This window comes from Necator americanus, chromosome II (genome assembly GCF_031761385.1).
Source record: "Necator americanus strain Aroian chromosome II, whole genome shotgun sequence".
Lineage (NCBI taxonomy): Eukaryota > Metazoa > Nematoda > Chromadorea > Rhabditida > Ancylostomatidae > Necator > Necator americanus.
Window position 1 is genome coordinate 21,017,806 of NC_087372.1, and position 23,770 is coordinate 21,041,575.

General features: G+C 41.7%; 2 protein-coding genes across 4 annotated transcripts in view; one reads left to right on the forward strand and one right to left on the reverse strand.

Moving 5' to 3' along the window:
- Positions 1-122: 122 nt before the first annotated feature.
- The window catches only part of RB195_018802 (uncharacterized protein), a gene marked incomplete at both ends in the record, with an annotated part of 32,032 nt that continues 8,384 nt past the window's right edge, over positions 123-23,770 (forward strand). The window contains 7 exons of one of the 3 annotated variants that reach the window (XM_064186396.1): positions 2,813-2,935; positions 3,034-3,166; positions 15,687-15,791; positions 18,321-18,375; positions 18,452-18,459; positions 18,776-18,841; positions 18,898-18,983. In XM_064186396.1, coding sequence (XP_064042278.1) covers positions 2,813-2,935; positions 3,034-3,166; positions 15,687-15,791; positions 18,321-18,375; positions 18,452-18,459; positions 18,776-18,841; positions 18,898-18,983 — 576 coding nt within the window. Of the gene's footprint in view, positions 502-2,812; positions 2,936-3,033; positions 3,167-15,686; positions 15,792-18,320; positions 18,460-18,719; positions 18,842-18,897; positions 18,984-23,770 lie in introns of those variants that run through there. The other 2 variants (XM_064186394.1, XM_064186395.1) reach the window with 2 other exon arrangements.
- RB195_018803 (uncharacterized protein) lies at positions 168-509 on the reverse strand (the record flags this gene model as incomplete). Its single annotated transcript, XM_064186397.1, has 1 exon — positions 168-509. The coding sequence occupies one exon, from the start codon at positions 507-509 to the stop codon at positions 168-170; it is 342 nt and encodes a 113-aa protein (XP_064042276.1).

The window sequence follows — 23,770 nt, forward strand, 5'->3', positions numbered from 1 at the left end:
CATTGAAAAAAGTGACGTTTTCAAATTGGGACACGCTTTTTCACTCTTGTAAAAGAAGGGTAGTTCCAGAAGCTTCTCGGCGAAGGCTATACAGGATTATCCATTTACATTACACGGTTGTAATGCAAATGGATCGAAGCCATATCCGGGTGATTTCCTTTTACGAGTTAAAACAACGCCATACAGCACGTCAGACAGCCGCCAACATCAACGATGTCGAGGAGACTGCTACCGTCAGCAATCAGTTCCACCGCTTTGACGTGAGGAAGCTTTCTTTCGTCGATCTGCCGCACACGGGACATCCCTGCTCCAACATCGACGACAATTTGAGTAGTCTCTTGGAGCGGTTCCCGAACGCCACGATGCAGACGAATGCTACGGAGCTCGGGGTTGCTAAAACCACCATAGAGGTCTTCGTGCACGCTGTAGACTACTGGAAAGTCCGGTCGAGATGGGTCCGTCTCGCACTGATCGTTGACCAAAACCAACCCTTCATACCGGGTGACCATCTGTCGGTCATTTGCTTCGCTAGCGCCGATCGAAGATTCTGCAGGATATCGTCACGGGAGACGAGAGCAGGACCTCTATAATAGCGAAATTCGATGTGCCCACTGGTTTCCTCGAGGCGTTCAGCCTCCCCCGCCGCAGCAACACCAAAGCAGGTTCTCCTGTTGTGCTTCCGGAACTCGTGGTAGTGCCGTGGTGGAAACTGCTCCACGTCAACGAGATGGTAAACCGCTGAGTCTACACACGGCAGCTCTGCAAGTTGGTTGAAGCAAGCCGAGGAAAGCGACCGGGCCGTTCATCTCCGAAAAATGGTCCCCCATGCATCCTGTTCCCCAGACCTGGCGCAATCTGAGAATTACGGGAGAAAAGGAGGGGGCACCTCTCAAATTTATTGCAATTCTTACTTAAACAAGTTTCTTGACGTTTAAGGTAGTAGACAGTTGGCTGATTCACTAGATACGTTAATTACCTTAATTGATCTATCATCAGTTTTTTTTTTGTTAAAATCCGTCGTAGTTTAATAAGTCACTTTCTGGAAGCCCAACAGCTAAAAATATCGTTCAGAATTTGTTGTCTTCCTATTTGTTGGAGGTTGACTGCGAAATATTTCCGGTGTTGAGTTATTCCTTGAGTCTCAACCGCGCTCTTATTTCTGGAAATGAATAGCTAAGTCAGCGGGGGCTCTAAAACCGGAACATTATTCTTAGAGGATCTATGATATTTAAACTAAAACCATTAAAAGAAAAAAGGAAAATAGAGCTTCCAGAAACTAGAGCGCGATTGAGTAGCCCACCTCCCCCAACTAGACTTTACACATGTAATCCTATTCATGGATAATTAGATGAATTAGTAAAAAAAAAAGAACTATAAAAAGCATGAACAAAAGTGTTTCGGGGCATTTTCCGCATACTGTATCGAGAACGCGGGACCCGACTGTCTACGTTGGTCAGCCCTACGCTTCGCCATCAAAGACGACCGTTAGCAAAAGGGTTTTATTCTTGTATTCGAATTTTCAGAAGAAAATATGGCAACAGGTTGCTTGAGCTGTGAAAGATACTCTCTCCCTTTCAAAATGGAGATGCGTTGGACTTGACTAATTTTTAAGCACAAGAAAATTGTCGAGTCGCCAGTCGCTTGACTTATTAATTCCATTGTTAGTATCCTTGTCTTGAATAATAGTGTGTCAACTCGCTGCTTGGGATTCCCATATAAACTTACACCTGGATGCGGGAGGCTCCACCCATTGGACCAATGCTAGCTTGGTGCTTGTGTTTTGCTGGATTTTACCATAAAACAGAAGAGGAGAATATATTAATATGTCATAATACAAGAAAGAAGGGGGAATAAAATATTCTATTTTGAAAGTGAGGGATGAAACTGGAATATGGGTTTTGATTCTTATGTTGTAGGTAACGACGATTACTTAAGGTAACTACTGAGCCTTATTATCTTTTCTTCCTTTCTTCACTTGTATAAGGTGGGGTGAGACGGGTCCCACGAACTCGGATTGGTACGCCGACGCCAGAAAGCTATAAAATGGGCTGCGACGGGTCCCACGACATCGGGTAGGTGCTTTCTTGAGTCGGTGCACCAATTCGACGCCGTAGGACCCCATTTCATTGTTTTCTGGCGCCGTAAAGCGATAGAATGTGGTGATACGGCTCCAAGAGCGTGGAGGTGGTGTGCCTTGGTGCAGTAGTATCGCGCAATAACTTAGTGTGTATGTCGCAAAAGGTAATTGAGATGTTGCCACATGTTTCATAGCCACGGCCACTGCGTGTGTTGCACTGCACCTATATGATTCCTCCACGTATCTGTTTCCTTGCACATTTGCCTCAAGTTGGTAACATGCGTTTTTCAGAAAGTGGATACCATGCAAATGGCTGCTTAAAGGCATCAACCCACGAATCTGAGGTGGTACGGATTTCAGGTGGAGTATTCGTACACGGGACAATAGATTATGTAGAGGGGGATGATTCCGTCCATTTCTTCCCAATTGCCGTAAAAAACAGCGCGGAAGATGCGGCGCGTGCACAAGACTGGCCTGCTCCAATCGAACTCCTTGTAGAAAATAGCGCGCCGGAACGCCTAAAGCCGCATCTTCCCTGCCGTTTTTTACGGCAATTAGGAAGAAATGGACGGGATCACCCCTCTCCATAATCTACGATCCCGTATACGAATACTCCACCTGAAATCCATACCACCTCAGATTCGTGGGGTGATGCCTTTAAACACTAGCCATCAGCTTGCAAGATCTGGTGAAACATTATCTTTTTTATTGGGATGATGTCGTTCACGTCACTTTATGCTATTGTATTACCAGTCTAGAACGTCCGGTGTTAGTCCTGGCGACGTCACTTGGTTAAATTTAGCAATACGCCGAACGGACCGCTCGCAAGCCATCTGCGTTGCTCCAGCGCGACCGATTGTGCGTACTATTAAACCCCATTTATGTTTTACGCATCTATATCAGGTCTTTCTCAACTATAACGGCTATTGCGCGCTCCCACTTCTTTATTGTTTCAGCTTATCGCTTTGCGGTGGATCGGAATTAGCACCGGGTTCGACCGAATTGTCGAGGAACATATTGAGAACACATCTTCGCTCAGTGTGTACGAAGATTTCCTTTGGCGGCACCTGCACCAGGAAATACTCATTGGTGAGACTTATACGTAATTTTTTAAAATCGTGTGAAAAAACCTTTTGGTTTGAACTTATACGGTGAATGGTTGTGGTTAATTGTATTTGTCGATTGCAACATCAGTGCTCTGTGGAGAGATTTTTTCAAGGTTCTAGATGTAGAAAAGTAGGAAGCTGCAAATAATTCCGTTCTCGACGAATAATATATATATATATATATATATATATATATATATATATATATATATATATATATATATATATATATATAGGACGAGGGCGGGTGTAGTGTAGCGGTTAGAGGTTCCGCTTCCTGCACAATCGATCGGAGGTTCGAATCCGCCTTAGTGCTCACCAAGCCTTTCATCCCTCCGGGGTCGATAAATTGGTACCAGACTTGTCTGGGAGGATAAAAGCACTGACTTGACACACCGGCTAGCCACCGCAAGTCATTGTATAGGCCAGATACACGTTCGTAAACCTCAAACGATTCTGAATTGAAGTGAACGTGGGGGCGCATCCCAAGCGGATTGATTAACGCCAGAAACTTTATCCTTTATCCATTTTATATAGGACGAACCCAAAACAAGTGACTAAGTTCGTTTCGAATGAATGATTGGAGTGGGGCAACTATTCTGATGACATCCTATGTCCCACGATTACAATCGATTACTAATGGATATTTGTGCAGTGTTGCATCCAGGGTCAAGCGTATAGTTGGGAAAAATCCCTCTTAAAAACGACCCCCCCCAAAACGACCCCTCATCTCGTTCCTACCAGTTTAGCTGCCCACACAGGAATCAAAATTTGGGTATAATAAAAAAAATTCAAAAAACAAATAAACGCTTAATAAATAAACTAAAATAATACGATGTAATAAACAAATAATCAATTATTTTAAAAAATAGTAATAATAAAGTAAGTAAAACAAAATACATATTGTAATGCAACGATATTAATGGAATAAATAATAACTAGAAATTATATGTGCATGTTAATTATATGTTCAAGATGCCGCGTGACGTGTGCCAGATGGAAGAAGATCAAGAAAAATAAAAGTTTTAAACAATAAACAAAAGTTCGATCCCCGCCGGAACCATTATTTTTGCAAAATGAAAAAACAGCTGGAAAAGAAGGAGAACACCTTTTAAAACAATTTTCACACTATTTCCAACTATTAACAAACAATTTTACTCATCGACAATGGAAATGAAGGGATGAGAATTCGATCCCCGGCGGAATCTAGATTTTTGCAAAACCGAAAAAAAATCACTAAGGAGAACATTTCACCAGCAATGTTTTGAAATTGTATTCAGAGCACTGTTTGCCACATACAAGTGTTATATAGAGGTTATTTTGGCGATTAAAACCAGGTCTTAATTGGAAATTACTGTTGGTAGTTGAACCTAGTTGAGAAAAAGTTGAGAAATTTGGCATTTTTCTCAACTTTTTCTCAACTAGCTTTTTTTAGAGAGGAAAACAACCTGTAAAAAAGTAAAAAAATTATGATAGCAAAAATCTTCCTCTACAACATTCTTCAAACCGAATTCGTTTTTATAAACTATGAGCAGAGTTATGGAAATTTGTTTGAAGTCACACAAATTTTGACGTGTTGCCGAAAATCTGAGACCTCGCTTTTTTTTCCCGTTGCGAGGATACGGTAGCGCCGTTGAAACATTCGACTCCATATTTGGATAGAGCATCAAGGAAAACCCTCGACTGCAAATTTTGGCCCCTGTAGGTGTTCTGGTTCTCTCAAAAGCTAGTTGAGAAAAAGTCGAAAATTTGAGGCAAAAATTGGGATTTTTCTCAACTAGGTTTCAAAAAGACTAGGAAAGCTAGAGGCACCAAACTTTGTAGAAATATAGAAGAAATCTCTCTCTACAGATCGCAGCCAGCTTTATTGCATAAAATTCACTTTTAGCGTAGATATTCAGAAACTTGTGGAGCCTACTTTGTGCTATTTTTAACCCTAATTGTGCCTGTAGATGTCTTTTTTTCGCTCAGTAGCAGCATCAGAATTGCTTTTTCGACTGAAAATAAGAAGCCCGTCACGGTAGGATGACAAATGTTCTCTTTAAATTCTTTTACGTTAAATGCAAAAATAGCACCCTTCCGAGATTGATCCCTGACCGTCACAATAAAAACATAGCGGCATCTCGCTGAGCCATTACATCATGGTGATGTCACCAGCATCAGCCCTATTTCAACAGAGCGTGTAATGGCCAATTAACAGATGTCCTTATCGAAGTCTTTGTAATGGCGCATAAATAAGTCTGCACTACACTTACCAACTTGAGCCAGCGTACTTGCTTTTCATTGCAGCTATGCTTCTACTTTTACTTAGCGCTTTTACACTTCTGTTAGCTTCTGAAGATCTCGTTTGTCATCCGTTCCTAAGCGAATTTTCGACGCTGCGTTCCCGTACAACTGCGGATCTTCAATATATTGAATTGGCTGTGACAAAGAGTGCCGAAGCACTGTGCAAGCTATGAAGATTGCCTTTTATGGTCTCTTAGTACTCAATACGAAGCCACCTCTGGTTAGTTTCATTTCTTTCATATAAATTAGTAACACACAATTTTGTAGTGTAGACTGTAATTCTGCAATTTTGTTTTGTAGAACTGTAATTTTGTAGTGCTTGCTGCTTGGTTTCCTATTTTATCACATCACAACACTATCATTTATTTATTATGATCACATTTATTCAAGATTTCAATTGTTTTGGTTTGTGCCACCGAAGCGACTCCGACGTCATCAAGCATCAGTTAGAGAAGCAAAAAATGCTAAGACGCCCATCTTCAAGATTGGCTCAAAAAGCGCAGTAGTTTCATTACCAGAACTATGAAGAACAAATTGTTTAAAAATCATTTTTTGGTTTGTGTACCCTCTTTTTATCCTAACTTTTTATGCTACAATAGTCTTCCTAAACTGCAACTGCGAGTCTTCTTCTATCGTTTATTTGAATAGTAAAAAAATTTAGTTATTCTATATCATTTATTTTTATATTAAACAATTTTTACATTAAAACGCAAGTACTGAATATGCATCATTGACGTTTTTTCTTCTTTGAGACAACTCTTCCATTTTTTAGTCGCAGATATCGAGACCTGAAAAAAAGCCTTGGAATACGTTTCAGTTGTGAATATCTTCTGATATGCGATAAAAACATGCCATTCACTGCTGATCATCCTTCAAGTTTCAGCACTACGTCTGAAAAGAAACAGTTTTCACTCTTGTTTTTCTGCTGAATGTCGCATACCTAAATTACACTTCATTTTGTACATCTTAATATGTGTTTGTTTGAAAGCGACAACCTCGTTTTCCTTTCCTCTTTGCTCCTTTCATTTTTTTTTCTGATTTTCCGACCCCTACTTAAATTTCTTTTTAATTTTCCGATCCCCCTCTTACGACCCCCTGTTGAGAAATTCTCAACACACGCTTGACCCTGGTTGCATCCATTCGTTTCTTTTTAGATTGCAACTGACCAGCCAGTCGCTCCTCGTGGAACATTTAAGAGTTTAAAGGCAGCATACCACAATCTGGGGTGGTGCGGATTTCAAGTGGAGTATCCGTATCGAGGTGGTTCTGCTCATTTCTCCTTGAATCACTGCAAGCAGCCGACCCCTGAATGGTGTTTTGTACGATGCCTTCTATTGCAGCGCTCCACCTTTGCACGCGTATCGTCCCTTACTGCCTGTCGGGCAGTCCGACGAATCGCAGGGCGGAGGCGGCGCAAAGGGTGGAACGTTGCAATAGATGGCGTGGTACAAACCAGCATTGTGTAGGCTGCTGTTTGCAATGATGCAGCGAGAGATGAGTGGAGCTACCCTCGTCTCCATAATCTACGACCCCGTATACGGATACTCCACCTGGAATCCGCACCACCTCACATTCATGGTATGCTACCTTTAACACATTTACTCATTCCATTGGAATTGGTTTTAATTGATTTGGACGGGACTTACTAATGAAAATGTGCAAGTGAGTCAGTCATTCTCCTTGAAGCTTAAGAATGAGAATAGGATTCGGCTAGAATTTTGTCTGGCACACCTTATTTTCCAGTTGTATATGTATAAAAACAAATTGCATCCATCAAAAATAGAGATGTTACAGGATAGGAAGTTTGTACAGGATGTTTGTGAACGCTCTGATTGCGAGCAGAAAGGAGTTTGGAACAAAGAGTAGGAATCATCTGATCATGATTCTAGTTGTTGTTCATAAGTCACCCAAACTGCAGAAAAGCTTGATTCAGCCGTTAAAATAGTTCTGGTGGTTCCTATGACCAATCAAAGTTATTTATTTATTTATTCGCATACACAGATAGTGCAGCAAAAAGAAAAAAAAAACACATTTGTCTATGTCAAGATAGTTAAGAAAAAGTCGGCAAACTCATTGTCAGAGGGGCCTGACGCAGTCCTCTTCGTGGCGGAAACGCATCAACATTAACAGTTCAAATATTTCGAAATCAAAGTTTCTCAGTCCCATGTGGTCTCGCTTCAGCAAAATTTCCTCCTTCAAGCTTAAGCCTTAAAATAAGAAACTTGCTCGCAAATGTGCTTCAAGAAGTAATTTTTCATTTTTCTTGCATGATGAGATGACGTGGCACCCAACATTGCCTTCTACTGTCTCAATGAACCATTTATAATTTATTGATGTGTATTGCGGTATTGCGGGTTGTTAATATAGTGATAGGGCGGGTGTATTGTAGCGGTTAGAGGTTCCGCTTCCTGCACAATCGATCGGAGGTTCGAATCCGCCCTAGTGCTCACCAAGCCTTTCATCCCTCCGGGGTCGATAAATTGGTACCAGTCTTGTCTGTGAGGATAAAAGCACTGACTTGACACATCGGCTAACCACCGCAAGTCATTGTATAGGCCAGATACACGTTCGTAAACCTCAAACGATTCTGAATTGAAGTGAACGTGGGACGCATCCCAAGCGGATTGATTAACGCCAGGAACTTTATCCTTTTAATATAGTGATAGTATATATAATAGCTCATTGACAACCTTTTGTGTCCAACCCAATGAGACTCTTGGCCCGAATAGCAGTGACGAGAGGAGTAGACAGCTTAGTAAACAGCACTGAGCTGTGGAATGGACAGTGGACTTCAAGGACTCATCATCATGACTGACCTCACTCACTTTGCTGAGATCAACTGGTATGCTGTCTCTTTGCTACAATCATATTACGGCGATGTTTTATTATATTCGGTGACTATCCTTCAACACTTCTCAAGAATAGCAGGCGGACAACATCAATCAAGAAGTAACATTAAAGAAACAGTAACATAAATTAGACAAGCGTATCACATATTTGTTCCGAGAGTGATGGTGTTGCATAGTTTCGTTGATGATCGATCATCGTATTGGTTATATCGATTGATGATTTCCTGCTTGTTGCAGCTGCATGATGGCAAGACCAGAGAACAATAATTAGAGATTTGAATAATTGCTAAGGACTAGACTGAATGTTGGATATGACGTAAGAAGCTGAATTTTTAGAATTTTCCTCTTGTGGAGGGCGGGTTGTCAGGACTTTCACGAACCGTGCAATGAGCTTGTTTCCTTCAGATTTCATTCATGCCGCGGACTAACGTTATATTTATATTTCTTAAATACGTGGTCTGGCTGTTTTCTGTGGATTGTGGTGAGCATTCTCTTGTGTTGTCATGCAGAGGAACGAGTGAGTATATAATCGGGTCGAAACGATATGAAGAATGTACGCAGTTGCGTACGCGACTTCTCTTGAGGAGCTTCGATGGAGCGTACCGGCTAGGAGCGTTGTGAAACCCCTGCTGGCACCACTCATCGCTGCAGTTTGTGACGACACCACCTCGATTCCAAGTGCAGCCTCCACCGCTCCGTTTCGAGCGTGTACGCAAATGCACCGCAACTATACTCGTGATTCATGTCGTTTTGACCCGAATATGTATCATGTAGGCATATGGGTACATATAGGTAAATTTTGACCGTGGATGCTGTCTTACTGGTGGAGCGGCAACTGTAATTATGCAGAGGTGTACGGCGCTGAATGCATGTCAGCAGTCAGCTGATTTTCGCGGGTACTTCTCATCACGCACCCACAGGTTGTAGAAGAATTTTATCAATATTAGTTTCACTGAATTTTGCAGTTGGTGTAGTTTTTATGATATAACACTTTGCGCTGTTATTGCCATCATCTCTTCGGATGGGAACTTTCCTCTTCCTATGACTTTCTAAAAGTCCCTTTTTACATAACCTATCAGCTTGTACACATGAGATTATTCGATTGATATGAGGCCTCAACCCAATGAAAGTATAACGGTTAAAGTTCGACGATTAAAGTTCTCAAATAGATTGAGAAAGGATTTACAATTGCGGACTATCTGCGCTGTACACAAAAACAATAACTCGCCCACAAGCGGGTAGCCATTTGATCCGACAAGGAACATAAGGATATAAACTTTGCATTCGAAGGGAAACGTGTCGTGTAGGTTCCGATTTTTTTTTCTCGTTACTGAGAATGTCGAATCCAGAATATCGTAGAGTTGAGAGGAGGAAAGGGCTTGCTGTCTGATGTGGAAAATATTGAGTAGGAAATAGTAGAGCGACCGCAGCTGCTGCTCAAAAGCTTTTTATGTGGCAAACCGCACTGCAGGCAACTGACGCTACAGTCGTTCACACTACGATTTCTGTATTTGAGTCGCGATGCAACTAATACCTGCGGAGGCACACAGCAGTTTCAGTACTAGGAATACTGAAGAAGTAGCAGGTTTCACCACAGTAATAACAGTTTCAATCAACACTATGGCGATGGCGGAACCCAGCACATAGATGATTTCAATTATTAGGGATAACTTCCTTAACTTTTTTTCTTTTTTTTTTGAATTATTGAGAAGGGATAAAAATCTGGTAAACCAAATCTTTCCAAGTGACTTTTCTTTCTTATTTTCCACAGAAAAAAACCGAAACTTTGCTTCTGGGGTGATATACAAGTGTTTCAGGCAGGTCAAATGAGATCTCACGTTCACTTCATGCGTATGACGGCTTTGATATAACAAAACGTTATTAAATCCCAGATGCACTATAGTCGGGTCAAAGTGACATGATGTAGTTGCACAAGCGATCGCGCTGGAGCAACGCGGTTTTTGGGCGCTCGCAGACGGCCTGCACCTGGTTTGCTTGGGAATTTGTCAAATGTTGCGAAGTGACATCATCCGGATCGATGTTGCTTGCAATTTTTTGTTTGTTTTCATTCTTTCCGCTTTTCTTTCTGATTTTTCGCCTTTTATGTTTCTTTTTTTTTCGTATTAATGTTATGTTTGCTGTTCTTGCTGTCGCTACATAGATCTATATATTGTATCTGCTCTTGAAATTTGGTTCAAAATTGTATTTCTATATTAATGCTTCTATGTTAATGAAAACAAGCAGAAAACTGCGGTCAATACCGATCGGCATGAAGTCACTTGACAACACTTGGCAAATTGCCAAGCAGGCCGCTCGCAGGCTGTCTGCGGGCGGTCAAAAACCGCGTTGCTGTGCGACGTGCGACCGCTCGTGCAAGTACATCGCATGCATGTCGTTTTTACCCACATAAATACTGAGACCCCACATGTGGTCTCAGTATTTATGTGTTCTTGTAATTCAACGAGGTTTTGGTAGAACTTTATTATTGGCCTGACGTTTCGACAACTTCGTCTTTATCGAAGGCCTGGAAATGGTTCGAGGTCTTTGATGCTATGCATATCCCATCAAACTCCTCTCTTCTTGCCAAGCCTCGATATCGTTCTAGGTACACTAGGCGAGAACTCCAAATTAAAGATGTTTTTTTTTTGCGTTTTTGAAATTTTTCTTTGCGATACCATTTCGCACTTGCAATGTCATTTTGCAGTTTTAATCCAGCATTTAAATGAGGTAGCCAGCCATCGTTTGGTTGTTCTCGAGTGCCTTTTAAGCACTGTGATTGCTCGTTCATTATTCTAAATCATTCATCCATTTTGGATTGCGTTGATGTCAAAATAAAGCAATCATCGATATATCGGCGGTACATCTTTGGAAGACATTCTATTATTGGTTGTTCTAGCGTGCTCATAAAGTAAGTAAAAGGAACTAGAGCAAGATTTGGCCCATAACAACCCCTCTCATGTTAATATAGAAAATGTTGCATTGAAGGGATTCTTTGATCAGTCATTATGCGTTGCTTGTTTAAGCCAAGTGTTTCTATAGTACGGCTGTATCTGGCTAGCATTTCTGATAACGCTCGTAACGCCTATTCGTCTTGAACATTTGTGTACAAGGACGTCACGTCGGCTCACTTCATGACACAACTTTGTTTGAATTTGGTATGTGCAAGGAATTGTAAAGTGCTTGTTGGACACTTTTGGTAGTAACTGGCTCATTGTTCTATTCAAAAAAGGAGGTACCATATGTTAGCCTTCCTACTTAACTTATTGTTGGCCTTATTTTATAAATCTCCATTGACATTGGTAGGTTGTTCCTTGAAAGCTTGTGCTTTTTAAACAAACTGTAAAAGAACCTGCTAAGGAACCTTTCATCAAGCCCAGCAGCCTTACTGACGCTCATCCAAACATAGTTCAGACGTTTAAATTGTGCGATGAAATGGTCTTCTGTAACACGGGCATAGATGGTGTTCTCCATTAAATGCTGTTCCGTTATTTCTCGGTCTACTGTTTGGTAACTAGAACTTAACTCCCTTGTCGCTCGCCAAGATACGCGGTGTTCCTTTAGATGTTAGTTCTCAGACTTCTCAAAACCCTTGCCATTGAGTTAAGTTTCTATGCCGTTGATTTCGATGTTGGTTAAAAGCTATTTAACACTCGCGCAGATACAATTTTATACTTTATGTTGGCTTCATGAACTGGTTTAGGTTCTTTGTAAAAATTACGAGGTAAGACAGGACAGGTAGAAGTAACTTTCTACTTAAACGTGGATTGTGGTGTGCTTCCATGTTTGAGCCCCAATCTAAATTGTTTGCTAAATCTTTGAAGGTCTCCTACAACTTGTTACAGATCGCTCATTTACATTCTGAGCTATGAGGGATATAGCTAAAATGAGGGTCTTAAGCTTATTAATTTCATAGCATTATCAGAAAGATGAGCATGAGCAGTTGTGACTCCGGCCGTTCAATCAGTGTTGGTATTTTGAGCAGAAGTTAATGACACTCGGTGGTCTGTGGATGTGTTATTTTTATAATCAAGCCCACAATGAATACTCAAAAGTCTATCGTCTTTGCGCGTAGAGTAGAGTTGGCGTTAGACCGGATAGTGTCACAGATAACCCTCGATCCACTTTTACCTCTTAAAAATTCTTTAACATTACATTTCAACAATGACGTATCCAACACACGTTGTTCTTCGTTAATTGGAACACCTAAAAAACAAGGGTAAAGATGAACAATCAAGCACAAAAGCTGGAGAGCTCCATTCGATCTCCTTGTAGAAAATAGCGCGCCGGATCGCTCGGAGCCGTATCATCCGGGCCGTTTTTTACGGCAATTAGGAAGAAATGGACGGAATCACTCTTTTCTCCATAATCTACGATCCCTTATACGGATACTCCACCTGAAATCCGTACCACCTCAGATTCGTGGGGTGATGCCTTTAACTAAATGCAATCAGGCGTTCGAGTGTACACATTGGGAACTATATAACCCGCACTCTTATATGGCGCGCGTTTCGCAACCATTGCGACGATTTTACGGCATTTAGTGCCGCAGTGGACGTAAACTCTGGTTCGCAAGTGCCCACACACCTACGGAAACCGCTGAGAACAACACTTAGGACGCATTCCATGATGAAGTGAATGCGTTGATGTCTGAAACACCCAGCCAACAGGTGGTCATTGTCGGACTCGACGCAAGTGCTAAGATGGGACTTGTACAACAATCCGATGTGCTAGGAAAATGGTTTTATCCAGTGGAGCGCACGTAGGATAACGATGACCGTCTGGTCGACTCACGTGAACAGATAGGCTCATCATCACTCCCATTAGGAAGAATTACCGGCGCCATCAGCTCACGTGGTTCAACCTTTCTAACGCCTGAAAAGTAGCGCACTCTGACCACCGCCCAGTTCTTCTCAACCCTAACATACCAGAGGTTTCACAAAAGGAACCGAGGAGTTCCTCCTCAACCGAAAATCGACATGGCAGGTGTGAAAAACGAAGGATGCAGAACGAATTTCCGCCAATGTGCTTATATTCATGTTTGAGTATGAACCAAGAACTTTTGCGATGCGAATCTCTTTACAAAGTGCATCCAAGATGCTGCAAGAGAACGCTTCCGATCCAAATGCAGCGGAAGAAGCGGTAACATCTGCGGAAACAAAATCCATGTATAATTCCGTATGCGCCGCCCGCAGCACTGGCGATTTCAGCCAGAAAAAGCGTCTGAGAAGGAAGTTGCATTGCCAACTGCAAAAAAGACTGCAAAAACGAGTGAACGTCGAGAGTGAAGGAGTTTTAAAAGGCGTGAAAGGACAAGTACCCGTGGAGAGTCTATGCTTTACTAAAACAGTATGGCGGCAAAATGAAAAGATGTTCTCCACTCCTCAACACTGCCAATAGAGTGGATGTCGGTAAAGCAACCTTTCCAATCATTAGAGGAATCAAACTTTAAGACATTGCTGAACCGCCAAGCGTTCAGTTCCTGAAATCGAGCACGTTGGCAGGCCAACGTATGCTGCTAACGAGGAGCCACTGACCGAGTCGGAGGTTCTGGTCTGTATCCAAAAAATGAAAAATAGAAAATCTGGTGGAGGCGACGGGATTAGCGCAGAAATGATGAAATATTTTCCTCTGTCTGTGATTCGTGAGATGACAACGATCATCCGTTCAGTGTAGATAAACGAAGGGCACCTGACTCGTAGAAACACGCTGTCATAATTCCAAGAAGTTATCCACCGCGGAATATCTTTGCTGCGTGTAATGTGTCATGTTCTGGAGCGGATTATCTCGGACCGACATATTAAGCATCGCGAAGAAGCAACGCCCCACAACCAAGCTGGGTTTCCTCTATGTTCGATCTACAATGCATAATAATAAATGCAAACGAGAGTCTCTTCGAGACCTCGAACGGGAATCAGAGTAGTCGGACAATTGATCGAACTCTTCGATGAGTTCTGTTACCTGGACTGTACGGGAAGAACAACGGTAGCTACGAAAAAGATATTCAGCAAAGATGCGGTGAGGCCATTTCTACACTTAACTCCTTTACAAAACGCCTGTGGTCGACACTCATCACTAACGAAGGCAAGCTGTGAGTCTATCTATCGCAGTTCGCTACATCACGATGTACGGATCAAAAACATGGACAGCACTGTCAGATAGAGAGGCTTGATTGCATGGAAAAGAACTCCTTGGCTAGCTTTGGCCTAGGGTATGCCACAATGAAGAGCTTTACACGGAAAGCAATGTGATGTACTGGGGGAGGACACGTGGAAGATACCAACATCGAAAGTGGCTACGGGAAATCGTTTTCGCTTTTTTGGTCATATACTAAGGAGACCAACAGACCAACAACGCTTGTTCAACGAGTTTTGTGTTTGTCGAGTTCAAGCTGGAAGTGGCCACCTGGCGGAAAGCGGAAGTTCTAGACTGAAGTGGTGAAAGAGGACTTGAGGACACTCGACGTGGGATAGCCAGTTTAGGCAAGACGTAAGGTTTCACAGGATATGGATTAGCGACGAATGGAAGATTCTGTGAAAGCTCTCGCAGAAGATCAAGAAGGTTGAGCAGAGCTATGTTCAAGCACGGCACATCTCTACAAAGATGTGGTAATCGCGTCAGGCGATGACATCAGCGCGCCGATTAAGTCAAAATCAGAGCTCAGGTGGTCAGTCTCGCGGATTTGAATGCGCGCTCTAGCTCCATATTTTGCTGTCACAAAATACGGAGCGGCCAGCCCCCCAGCGAATGCGCTTGATTTAGCGCCAGTATGCCAAGAGAGTGGCGATGTTCGGATCTCTCCCTGAAAGGATAGGGTTCGGGGTGTAGATTATGAGTACGAGCACAATCATGCTTAATTCCTCCAATTTTGCTGAAAAACAGTGTGGAAAGCACCCTTTCTAGTCGTTCTTTCTTTCGAGGCAGGTGAAAATGCACCTTTGTGCAGGCGCCGCATCCCCGAGTGAACGGAGAAGAATAAAAACGGACCTCAGCAACCTGTTCAAGTAAAACCACTGAGTTGGCTGCTGAGAAATCTGAAGAGACCATAAGGGTGGCTATTCTTACGTGCCACCTGCCTTCTGCCGTTCCTAGGAAACAGGGTTGTGAGGTCTTTTCGCACGCCGTGTTTAGGACCATTATGAGTTTCGAGCGTGGTCATGCCCATACTGTAGTCTACTCCCCAATCCCTATTCTTCCTCGAAAGATCCCAACATCGTCAATTTTGTGGGGTGCTGGTTTTAATGAGCCGATTAGGATGTGCATGCTTTGTGAATGTACGTGGAAGTTCGTTTCAGACAAATTTTCATATTACTACTTCGTATTTTTTATTGTTTTCAAAGGAAGTTTTCAACTTTTTTCTCTGTTCTTTAGATAACCAGTTATGTCGATCGCACCAGAATCTTCTTCGGTTGGTGATTGTGCGATACTTTCGTCATATTCGAGAATTTGGTGTTCCAATTGCCTTCTTCACACATAGTAAGTCATTCAGCTACGATTAAATTCTAAATTTAGTGCTACATATTGCGAGATCTGTTGCTGCGGCCCTAGGTTGCCGCTGTAGTCGGAGCATAGCACCTTTCTCTGCCGTTGTTTACGATGGCAACGGCAGTGATATCAGTGATGTGTCATCGCGATGTTCCATTGATGATTGTGGTGGCGTCACGGAAGTGCCTAAGGTAGATGTTTTATCGTAGTCAGTGCGTCAAAATCATACTGTTACAGCTAAGCGTGAGCTGTATGCTTACCTTTGTGCATGTTATTTTTGGTAATGATTCTGATGAAAAGTTCCTATAATTTCTACTGGTGCCGCAAATGCAAATTGAGAGTGGGTCACTCTCGTTTTTGAACCTAAAATACAAAGCAGAACAGAAAACCGAACGCAGGTTTAAAATCCATCAGTAATGTTGATAGAACGATCAGTGAAACGGGAAAACCGTACACGCCAACAGTTTCAAAAACATGTGTTTGTACTATCACATAAATACATTGGCTACAATAAAAATCTACCTTAGGACGCAGCAATCAAACAGATAATACAATTCGTACTAAAACAACAGCCTTCATGGTCATTTCTAAAATTACGAGCGATCTGGCGGCTGCAGCTCTTTTTTTCCATGTGAACAACTGAAAGCTATTTCTTTTCAAAAGCAGCGCAAGCTGCAGGCTTTGCAGGTCTCTTTTGGAAAAGGGCCTTCCTTTACATTGTCTTAGAACCCCATAGATTACCTTAAAAAGTACGAAAGCATAGTTCTCATGTGCAACAATTATCATCAGTTTACGTTAAAAAAAAAAGATTGCTGTCACGTCTCCATCGACCATATACCAAAATTGGTCAATATCAATATTGTAGATGATTCCCTGAGAGCTTTCCCTACCACATACCGATACCCGCAATCAAATATCCCTGCATTACAATCCTCAAATCTAGGTTTGCAGCGAAAGCGCAAAAAAAAGGAAATGAAATCGTTCATTGTCGTCGTCGTCGTCGTCTAGTAACGACGTATATCCGAGATCAGCATCGTCTATTATCCTTTAAAAGCCATGTTCTTCCAATTCTGTAAGATACAGAAGGAGAACCCCAATCATTGCCTAAGGCAAATGTTCACTACTTTTCTCACATTTTCTCATCTTCATCCACCATTACCGATAATTGCAACAATGTCGAACATGTTGCTCCGTTTCCTCATTCAAATGTTGTCTATGGAACTTTATCGCACACTCTAACCCGAAATTCCGTGTCTGCGATTTACGGTGCAAATCTATGCAGTCAGCGCCAGCTTTGCTGATAGTGCAATGCGTCAGCTCTATAATCCAACTTTGGGATTCTGTTGATCCCTGAGTGTCCGTGGAATTCACATCGGAAGAACGGACAGTTTTTCACCTTGAAGGCATCACCCCACGAATCTGAGGTGGTACGGATTTTAGGTGGAGTATTCGTACACGGGATCGTAGATTATGGAGAGAAGGGTAATTCCGTCCATTTCTTCCTAATTGCCATAAAAAACGGCCCGGGCGATACGTCTTCGAGCGACACGGCGCGCTGTTTCTACAACGAGTTCGACTGGAGCGCGCCAGCCTCGTCCACGCGCCGCATTTTCCGGACCGTTTTTTACGGCAATTAGGTTATCTACTACCCCGTATAAGAATACTCCACCTTAAATCCGTACCACCTCAGATTCGCGGGGTGATGCTTTTAAGCGAAAAGCTGAAGCATTCGAGAGCAGTGAGCTATGAAGTGATCAATTTACTCGACCTCGACTTAACCTCGACAACCATAGACTTATGACTGATATCCGAAAGTGGAGAAATAAGGGATGAAATTATGCCATAGAGCTATTCAGTTCACCTGCAGAAGTATTTGAATTCATTTTATGGGATTTCATTCCATCGATCCTGTTGGTGTAAAAAACGGTTTCCCTGGGCAAATCGATAGGAATCGGGTAGAATCTATGGAAAAAAAATTCCCGCTATGCTGTTCTTTCGCACCGGTGGATCACGTTCCCATCAATGTACTAAAGGAAATGCACTAGCGCAAGAAAAAGGACCAAAAACTGCCAAAAACAAGAAAAAAGGAACCGGTACTGAAGTTAAATAACCCTTTGGTCTCAAGCTTGCGAAAATTAAAACGCATGAGGTCGTAATTCGTGTGATTTGCAACCGGTGTATCTAAATTGAGAACTAATAGATAGCATGACTCAGAACTTTCTGACCAATTTGTTGAAGGCTTCATTCATATTATAAGAATGTAGGTAGGTCTAATCCGATGAATTTCGCCTTTTTTGTACCTTTGTGTTACAGGCAAGTTTTGAAGACGACGTTTTGTTCGGTAATATGAATAATGCTCTCGCATAAATTGAAGAGAATGTTCATTGAAGTGCTTTTTGGGTCCTCACAACTGTGACTCATTTAGACTCTGCCGATGTCGCGATATTTGTGAATGTATCCATTTGTTGTGCCTGTATTACTGCTTTGAAAATTGTTTTTGTAATTTCCTTGAATTTTCAGTGCATTCTGTCTTGGAGCAGATGTTTGACAAAGATTTTCGAGTGATTATGCCCAGGTTAGGTAGAGTTACGATACAAATCGGAGGAGAGTTTGGACGATTACTATTCTGTCACAATTTTGACAATCTGAAGGTGTGCAGGTGCGCCGTAGTATTCACATGTCTCCTATCTGTGTTTCTTTGTTTCAACTTAAACGTAAAACGTACGTAAAGTATTCGTCAAATCAATAATGATTTCTTTCTGTAGTTTAGGCGTTTATTTGGGAGCAGAATTGCTTACAAAGAGAAAAAATACATGTAGCCTCTTTTCTTGTCTACATTACTGCAAAAGTGTTATATGTACTCATCTTCCTTCAACCGGTATTAATATTCCGCTCCTATGTTGCTTCAAAACATTTAAGAATGCTATGCAATCGCTTGTCGGAAGTGAATCTTGATATGAAATTATCAGATTCAGAAACAGTCACCCCTTGTGGGTTTCGATCTCTCGTTCGTTATCTACTAGAAGTGACGGATCTCGAAAGTATGTCAATACGAAGAATACGAATCGCTTTAGATCAGCTTATTGTTGCTGTTTAGCCGTCTGGAATGTGATTTTAGAAGACTGCACCACTAATGGACAAGGTTACCATGGTCCTGCAGATTTTAGTCAATTCCGTAACCAGGTGCTGTTTATAAATCAATCCTGTATTTATTCCATTTTATTTGTATTTGTATTTTCTAATTCCTTTTCTCGCTCGGTCCGCTTAACTATCGACATATTCATTTTGTACACGTTTCCGACAAGATAAAATCAAATAGGATTTCTCTGCAGGTGTCGTTACGTTGAACCAAAAAAGGTAGCTCCGAAAAAGATCATTTCTTTTCCTGCCAAATTAGTTCGATAAGGCTTCATGTAAGGCACAAGCACGCTTGAATTAAGTTGATACATTCGATGGACGGACCAATACCTGCAGACAAGAAGTAGTATGTCTGCCAAGGGACGGTCGTTAGGAACCCACAGCCGAAGCTGTGTCTGAAGAATAGACTGTCGGCAGGCTAGAGCAGGCATATCCTGGACCCTTTTTTGTCATTAAGCTCCCACCGAAGTCGTATTTTGATGCAACGAGATATGAGATTTGTTTCTCGAAATATAAAGCTAGCAACGTTGTAAATTTTGAGGAGTGGAATTCGTGAAAAGAAGAGACATTCAAACATTTACCAGAGTATTAGAAATAAACTGAGAGCTGATTATTTACTTAAGAGAACAAAGAGTCCGACGTTACCCTTTCCCCTCATAAAAAGTGGCAATCATAGGCGAGAGTTTTTTTGGCTTTTACTTTGTGAGGAAGTTTCGTTTCCAGATGTTGTCAGTAAAAGAGAATGTAAGCCGCAGGATTGAATTTTGAACTACAAACACACTGTCGTTTTTTATAGTTTGCTCCGTATAGATACGGGAAGTAGTATTCATTTAATTTTCATGATGTCTTATTCATCGAACTATCTTCTCTTTGTGCCATCTGACCGATATATCTTCGTGCTCTACCAATCGATACTTCCAAACACAGCCGTGCACTTGGGTCAAAACGAAATGAGGCACGGCACAGTTGCGTAAGCAGCGCGGTAGAGCGTAGCGGTTATTATCCTGGCTCAACCTTGCTGACACTATCTTTGTCCTTCACCGCTATAACGCGCGGTCGCACGTGGTGCAACTAAGCGAATCGGAAATAATAAGGGTTTCTCTTAAACGATTACTCCTAATCTCAGAAGCTCCAACAGACTATCATTCAAAAGGTTTTTAAAAAAGAACCAACAATCAGCGAAATCTGTTAACGCCTAGTTGTCGATGAAAATTTGGTGTGTTGGTGACTATTGTCAACACGTACATACATACTATCGGAATATTGGAACGCTTCTATAGATGAAATACAACTTTTGAACGTTCAAGTAAATGGGAAAAAAATTCCTATTGTTATATACATATTTCATGATATTGAGATCTTTCATGTTAGAAATGCTTCATCATGCTCTATTTAGGCTAGATGGAATTGTTTAAATATGGGGATAATTATTCATCAAGTAGTAGTAGTTCTGGTAGTATAGGCTAGGGTTTCTTCTGTGAGATTTCAGTGATGTTCTCAATTTTGACAAAACTTTTTAAAAAGTATTAACTGTCAGATATTGAGTTCGCAATGGCAAATGTAGGAACAGGTTGTCTCAAATACAAAATGAGAGGGAAAGGGAATTGTGAGTGAGTCATAGGCGGACATGAAGCTTGGTGCAGCTGCGTGAGCGGCCGGGCTCCAAGCGGTGCGGTGGAGCGTAGCGGTTAAGGTCGAGAGAAGATTTTGCTAGTGCAAGTCATCGCTACAGTTCGCGATGATCCCACCTCGATTCCAACTCCACCGCAGCACTTCGGGCGCTTATGGGACTGTACGATGCTTCATTTCGTTTTGACCCGAGTATATAGTAATGATCATCCCTTAGAGTTGTTCTCCTGAGATATGCCTGGGGGATACCTTGCTCCTGTGGGACATTGTTCACACTTTATTGGGCAGAAAATCGAATGAGCACAGATGTGAACTTCATGTCAATTCATTAATTTTAATACACAAAAAAAGCTAAATGGGAATATAGGAGCTTGAATAAGAAGTTACTTCTTTAGCGCTTATGGCATATATATATATATATATATATATATATATATATTGTGTCACGTGTGTGTTTCAGTCACGAAATTCGAAAAGTGGGGTGCGACGGGTCCACCGGCGCCGAGTTGGTGCGTAGGCGCCAGATATTTATAAAACGGGGTATGACGAGTCTACCGGAGTCGGATTGGTGCGCCGGCGCCAGATAGCTACAATATGAGGTGCAAGGGGTCCACTGGCGTCGAGTTGGTGCGCAATAACTTCATCTGCATGTCGCTAAAGGTGAATGAGACGTTGCAACTGTTTATAAGCCCGGACCACAGCGCGCGTTGCTTTTCACTTCTATTATATAACTCCTCTGCTGTCTATTTTCTTGTACCTTTCCCTCAACTTGGTAACATGCTTTCTTCAGAAAGTGGAAACATGAATGAAACCTGCTGCTTAAATAGTGCTGAACAGTTCACATGTGATGTGGAACGTTCTCTTTATGAGTACGATGATGTTGTTCTTGTCATTTTATGTTAAACATCATTTTCTGATAACTGTTGATGAAAATAGGAAGAAAACCCACACTTCAAGTAATATTTTCAATTTTTGTCTGTATTATGTTGGTATCGAAGAAGTTTTCAGAGCTGACGTTTCAATGATCATTAGAAAGGCACCTATTTTATTTTAGAGCAAAGGCCGCTACTATTATTTTTCATTGATTAGTGAACGCGACCGAAGCGAACGCCACAGAAAGTCTGAAGTCCGGCGTTAGCCGGACGTTCAGACAGGTATATATATATATATATATATATATATATATTATACATATATATATATATATATATATATATATATATATATATATATATATATATATATATATATATATATATATATATATATATATATATATATATATATATATATATTGCTATAAGCGCTAAAGAAGTAACTTCTTATTCAAGCTCCTATATTCCCATCTAATGTTTTTTGTATATTAAAATTAATGAATTGACATGAAGTTCACATCTGTTCTCATTCGATTTTCTGCCCAATAAAGTGTGAACAATGTCCCACAGGAGCAAGGTATCCCCCAGGCATATCTCAGGAGAACAACTCTAAAGGATGATCATTACTATATACTCGGGTCAAAACGACATGAAGCATCGTACAGTTCCATAAGCGCCCGAAGTGCTGCGGTGGAGTTGGAATCGAGGTGGGATCATCGCGAACTGTAGCGATGACTTGCACTAGCAAAATCCCCTCTCGACCTTAACCGCTACGCTCCACCGCACCGCTTAGAGCCCGCCCGCTTACGCAGCTGCACCAAGCTTCATGTCCGCCTATGACTCACTGAAAAGTCATTTTGTATTTGAGACAACCTTTTCCTACATTTGCCATTGCGAACTCAATATCTGACAGTTAATACTTTTTAAAAAGTTTTGTCAAAATTGAGAACATCACTGAAATCTCACAGAAGAAACCCTAGCCTATACTACCAGAACTACTACTACTTGATGAATAATTATCCCCATATTTAAACAATTCCATCTAGCCTAAATAGAGCATGATGAAGCATTTCTAACATGAAAGATCTCAATATCATGAAATATGTATATAACAATAGGAATTTTTTTCCCATTTACTTGAACGTTCAAAAGTTGTATTTCATCTATAGAAGCGTTCCAATATTCCGATAGTATGTATGTACGTGTTGACAATAGTCACCAACACACCAAATTTTCATCGACAACTAGGCGTTAACAGATTTCGCTGATTGTTGGTTCTTTTTTAAAAACCTTTTGAATGATAGTCTGTTCCAGCTTCTGAGATTAGGAGTAATATTTAAGAGAAACCCTTATTATTTCTGATTGGTTTTCCTCTTGTTTCTCCCTAACAGTTACCGCAGAATAATGTTTTAACATGAAATGACGTGGACGACATCATCGTACTGATAAAGATAGCGTTCCACATCATCATGATATATAATAACGAGCATAGTCCGTGTGTGTGTGTGCGTGTGTGTGCGTGTGTGTGTGTGTGTGTGTGTGTGTGTGTGCGTGTGTGTGTGAGTGTGCGTGTGTGTGTTTGTCTGTGTGTCACGAAATTCGAAAAAGGGGGTGCGACGGGTCCTGCGGTGTCGGATTGGTGCGCCGGCGCCAGATAGCGACGGGTCCACCGGCGCCAGATAGCCATAATATGGGATGCGACGGGTCCACCGGTGTCAGATACCTATAGAAGGGGGTGCGAGGGGTCCAACGGCGTCAGATTGCTGCGCCGGCGCCAGATGTCCAGAAAAAGGGGTGCGACGGGCTCTCCGGCGTCAGATACCTATAGAAGGGGGTGCGACGGGTCTTCCGGCGTCAGATACCTATAGAAGGGAGTGCGACGGATCCACTGGCGTCGGTGGACCCGGTCCCGGTTGGTGCGCAATAACTTGATGTGAATGATGCAAAAGATAAATGGTTGGAGCCGTTTCATACCACTGGGCATGACCGCTGGGCGATTTGCTCTTCACCTTTATGACTCCTCTGCGTGCCTATTTCCTTCTTCGCTCGCCTCAAGTTTGTAGCATGCCGTTCTCAGAAAGTGGAAACACGCATGCAAACGGTTGCTTAAATAGTAGCAAGATGTTTATGCGATCTGACGTGGGACGTTATCATTATTAGTAGAATGATGTCTTTCACGTCATTTTATGTTAAACATCATTCTGTGATAACTATTGGGGGAAATCAAGAGGAATACCCATACTTTGAGTAATGCTTTCAAATAGTATCTTCATTAATCTCGCATCGAAGGAGTGTTTGCAGCTGATGGTCGAATATTCACCAAATGTA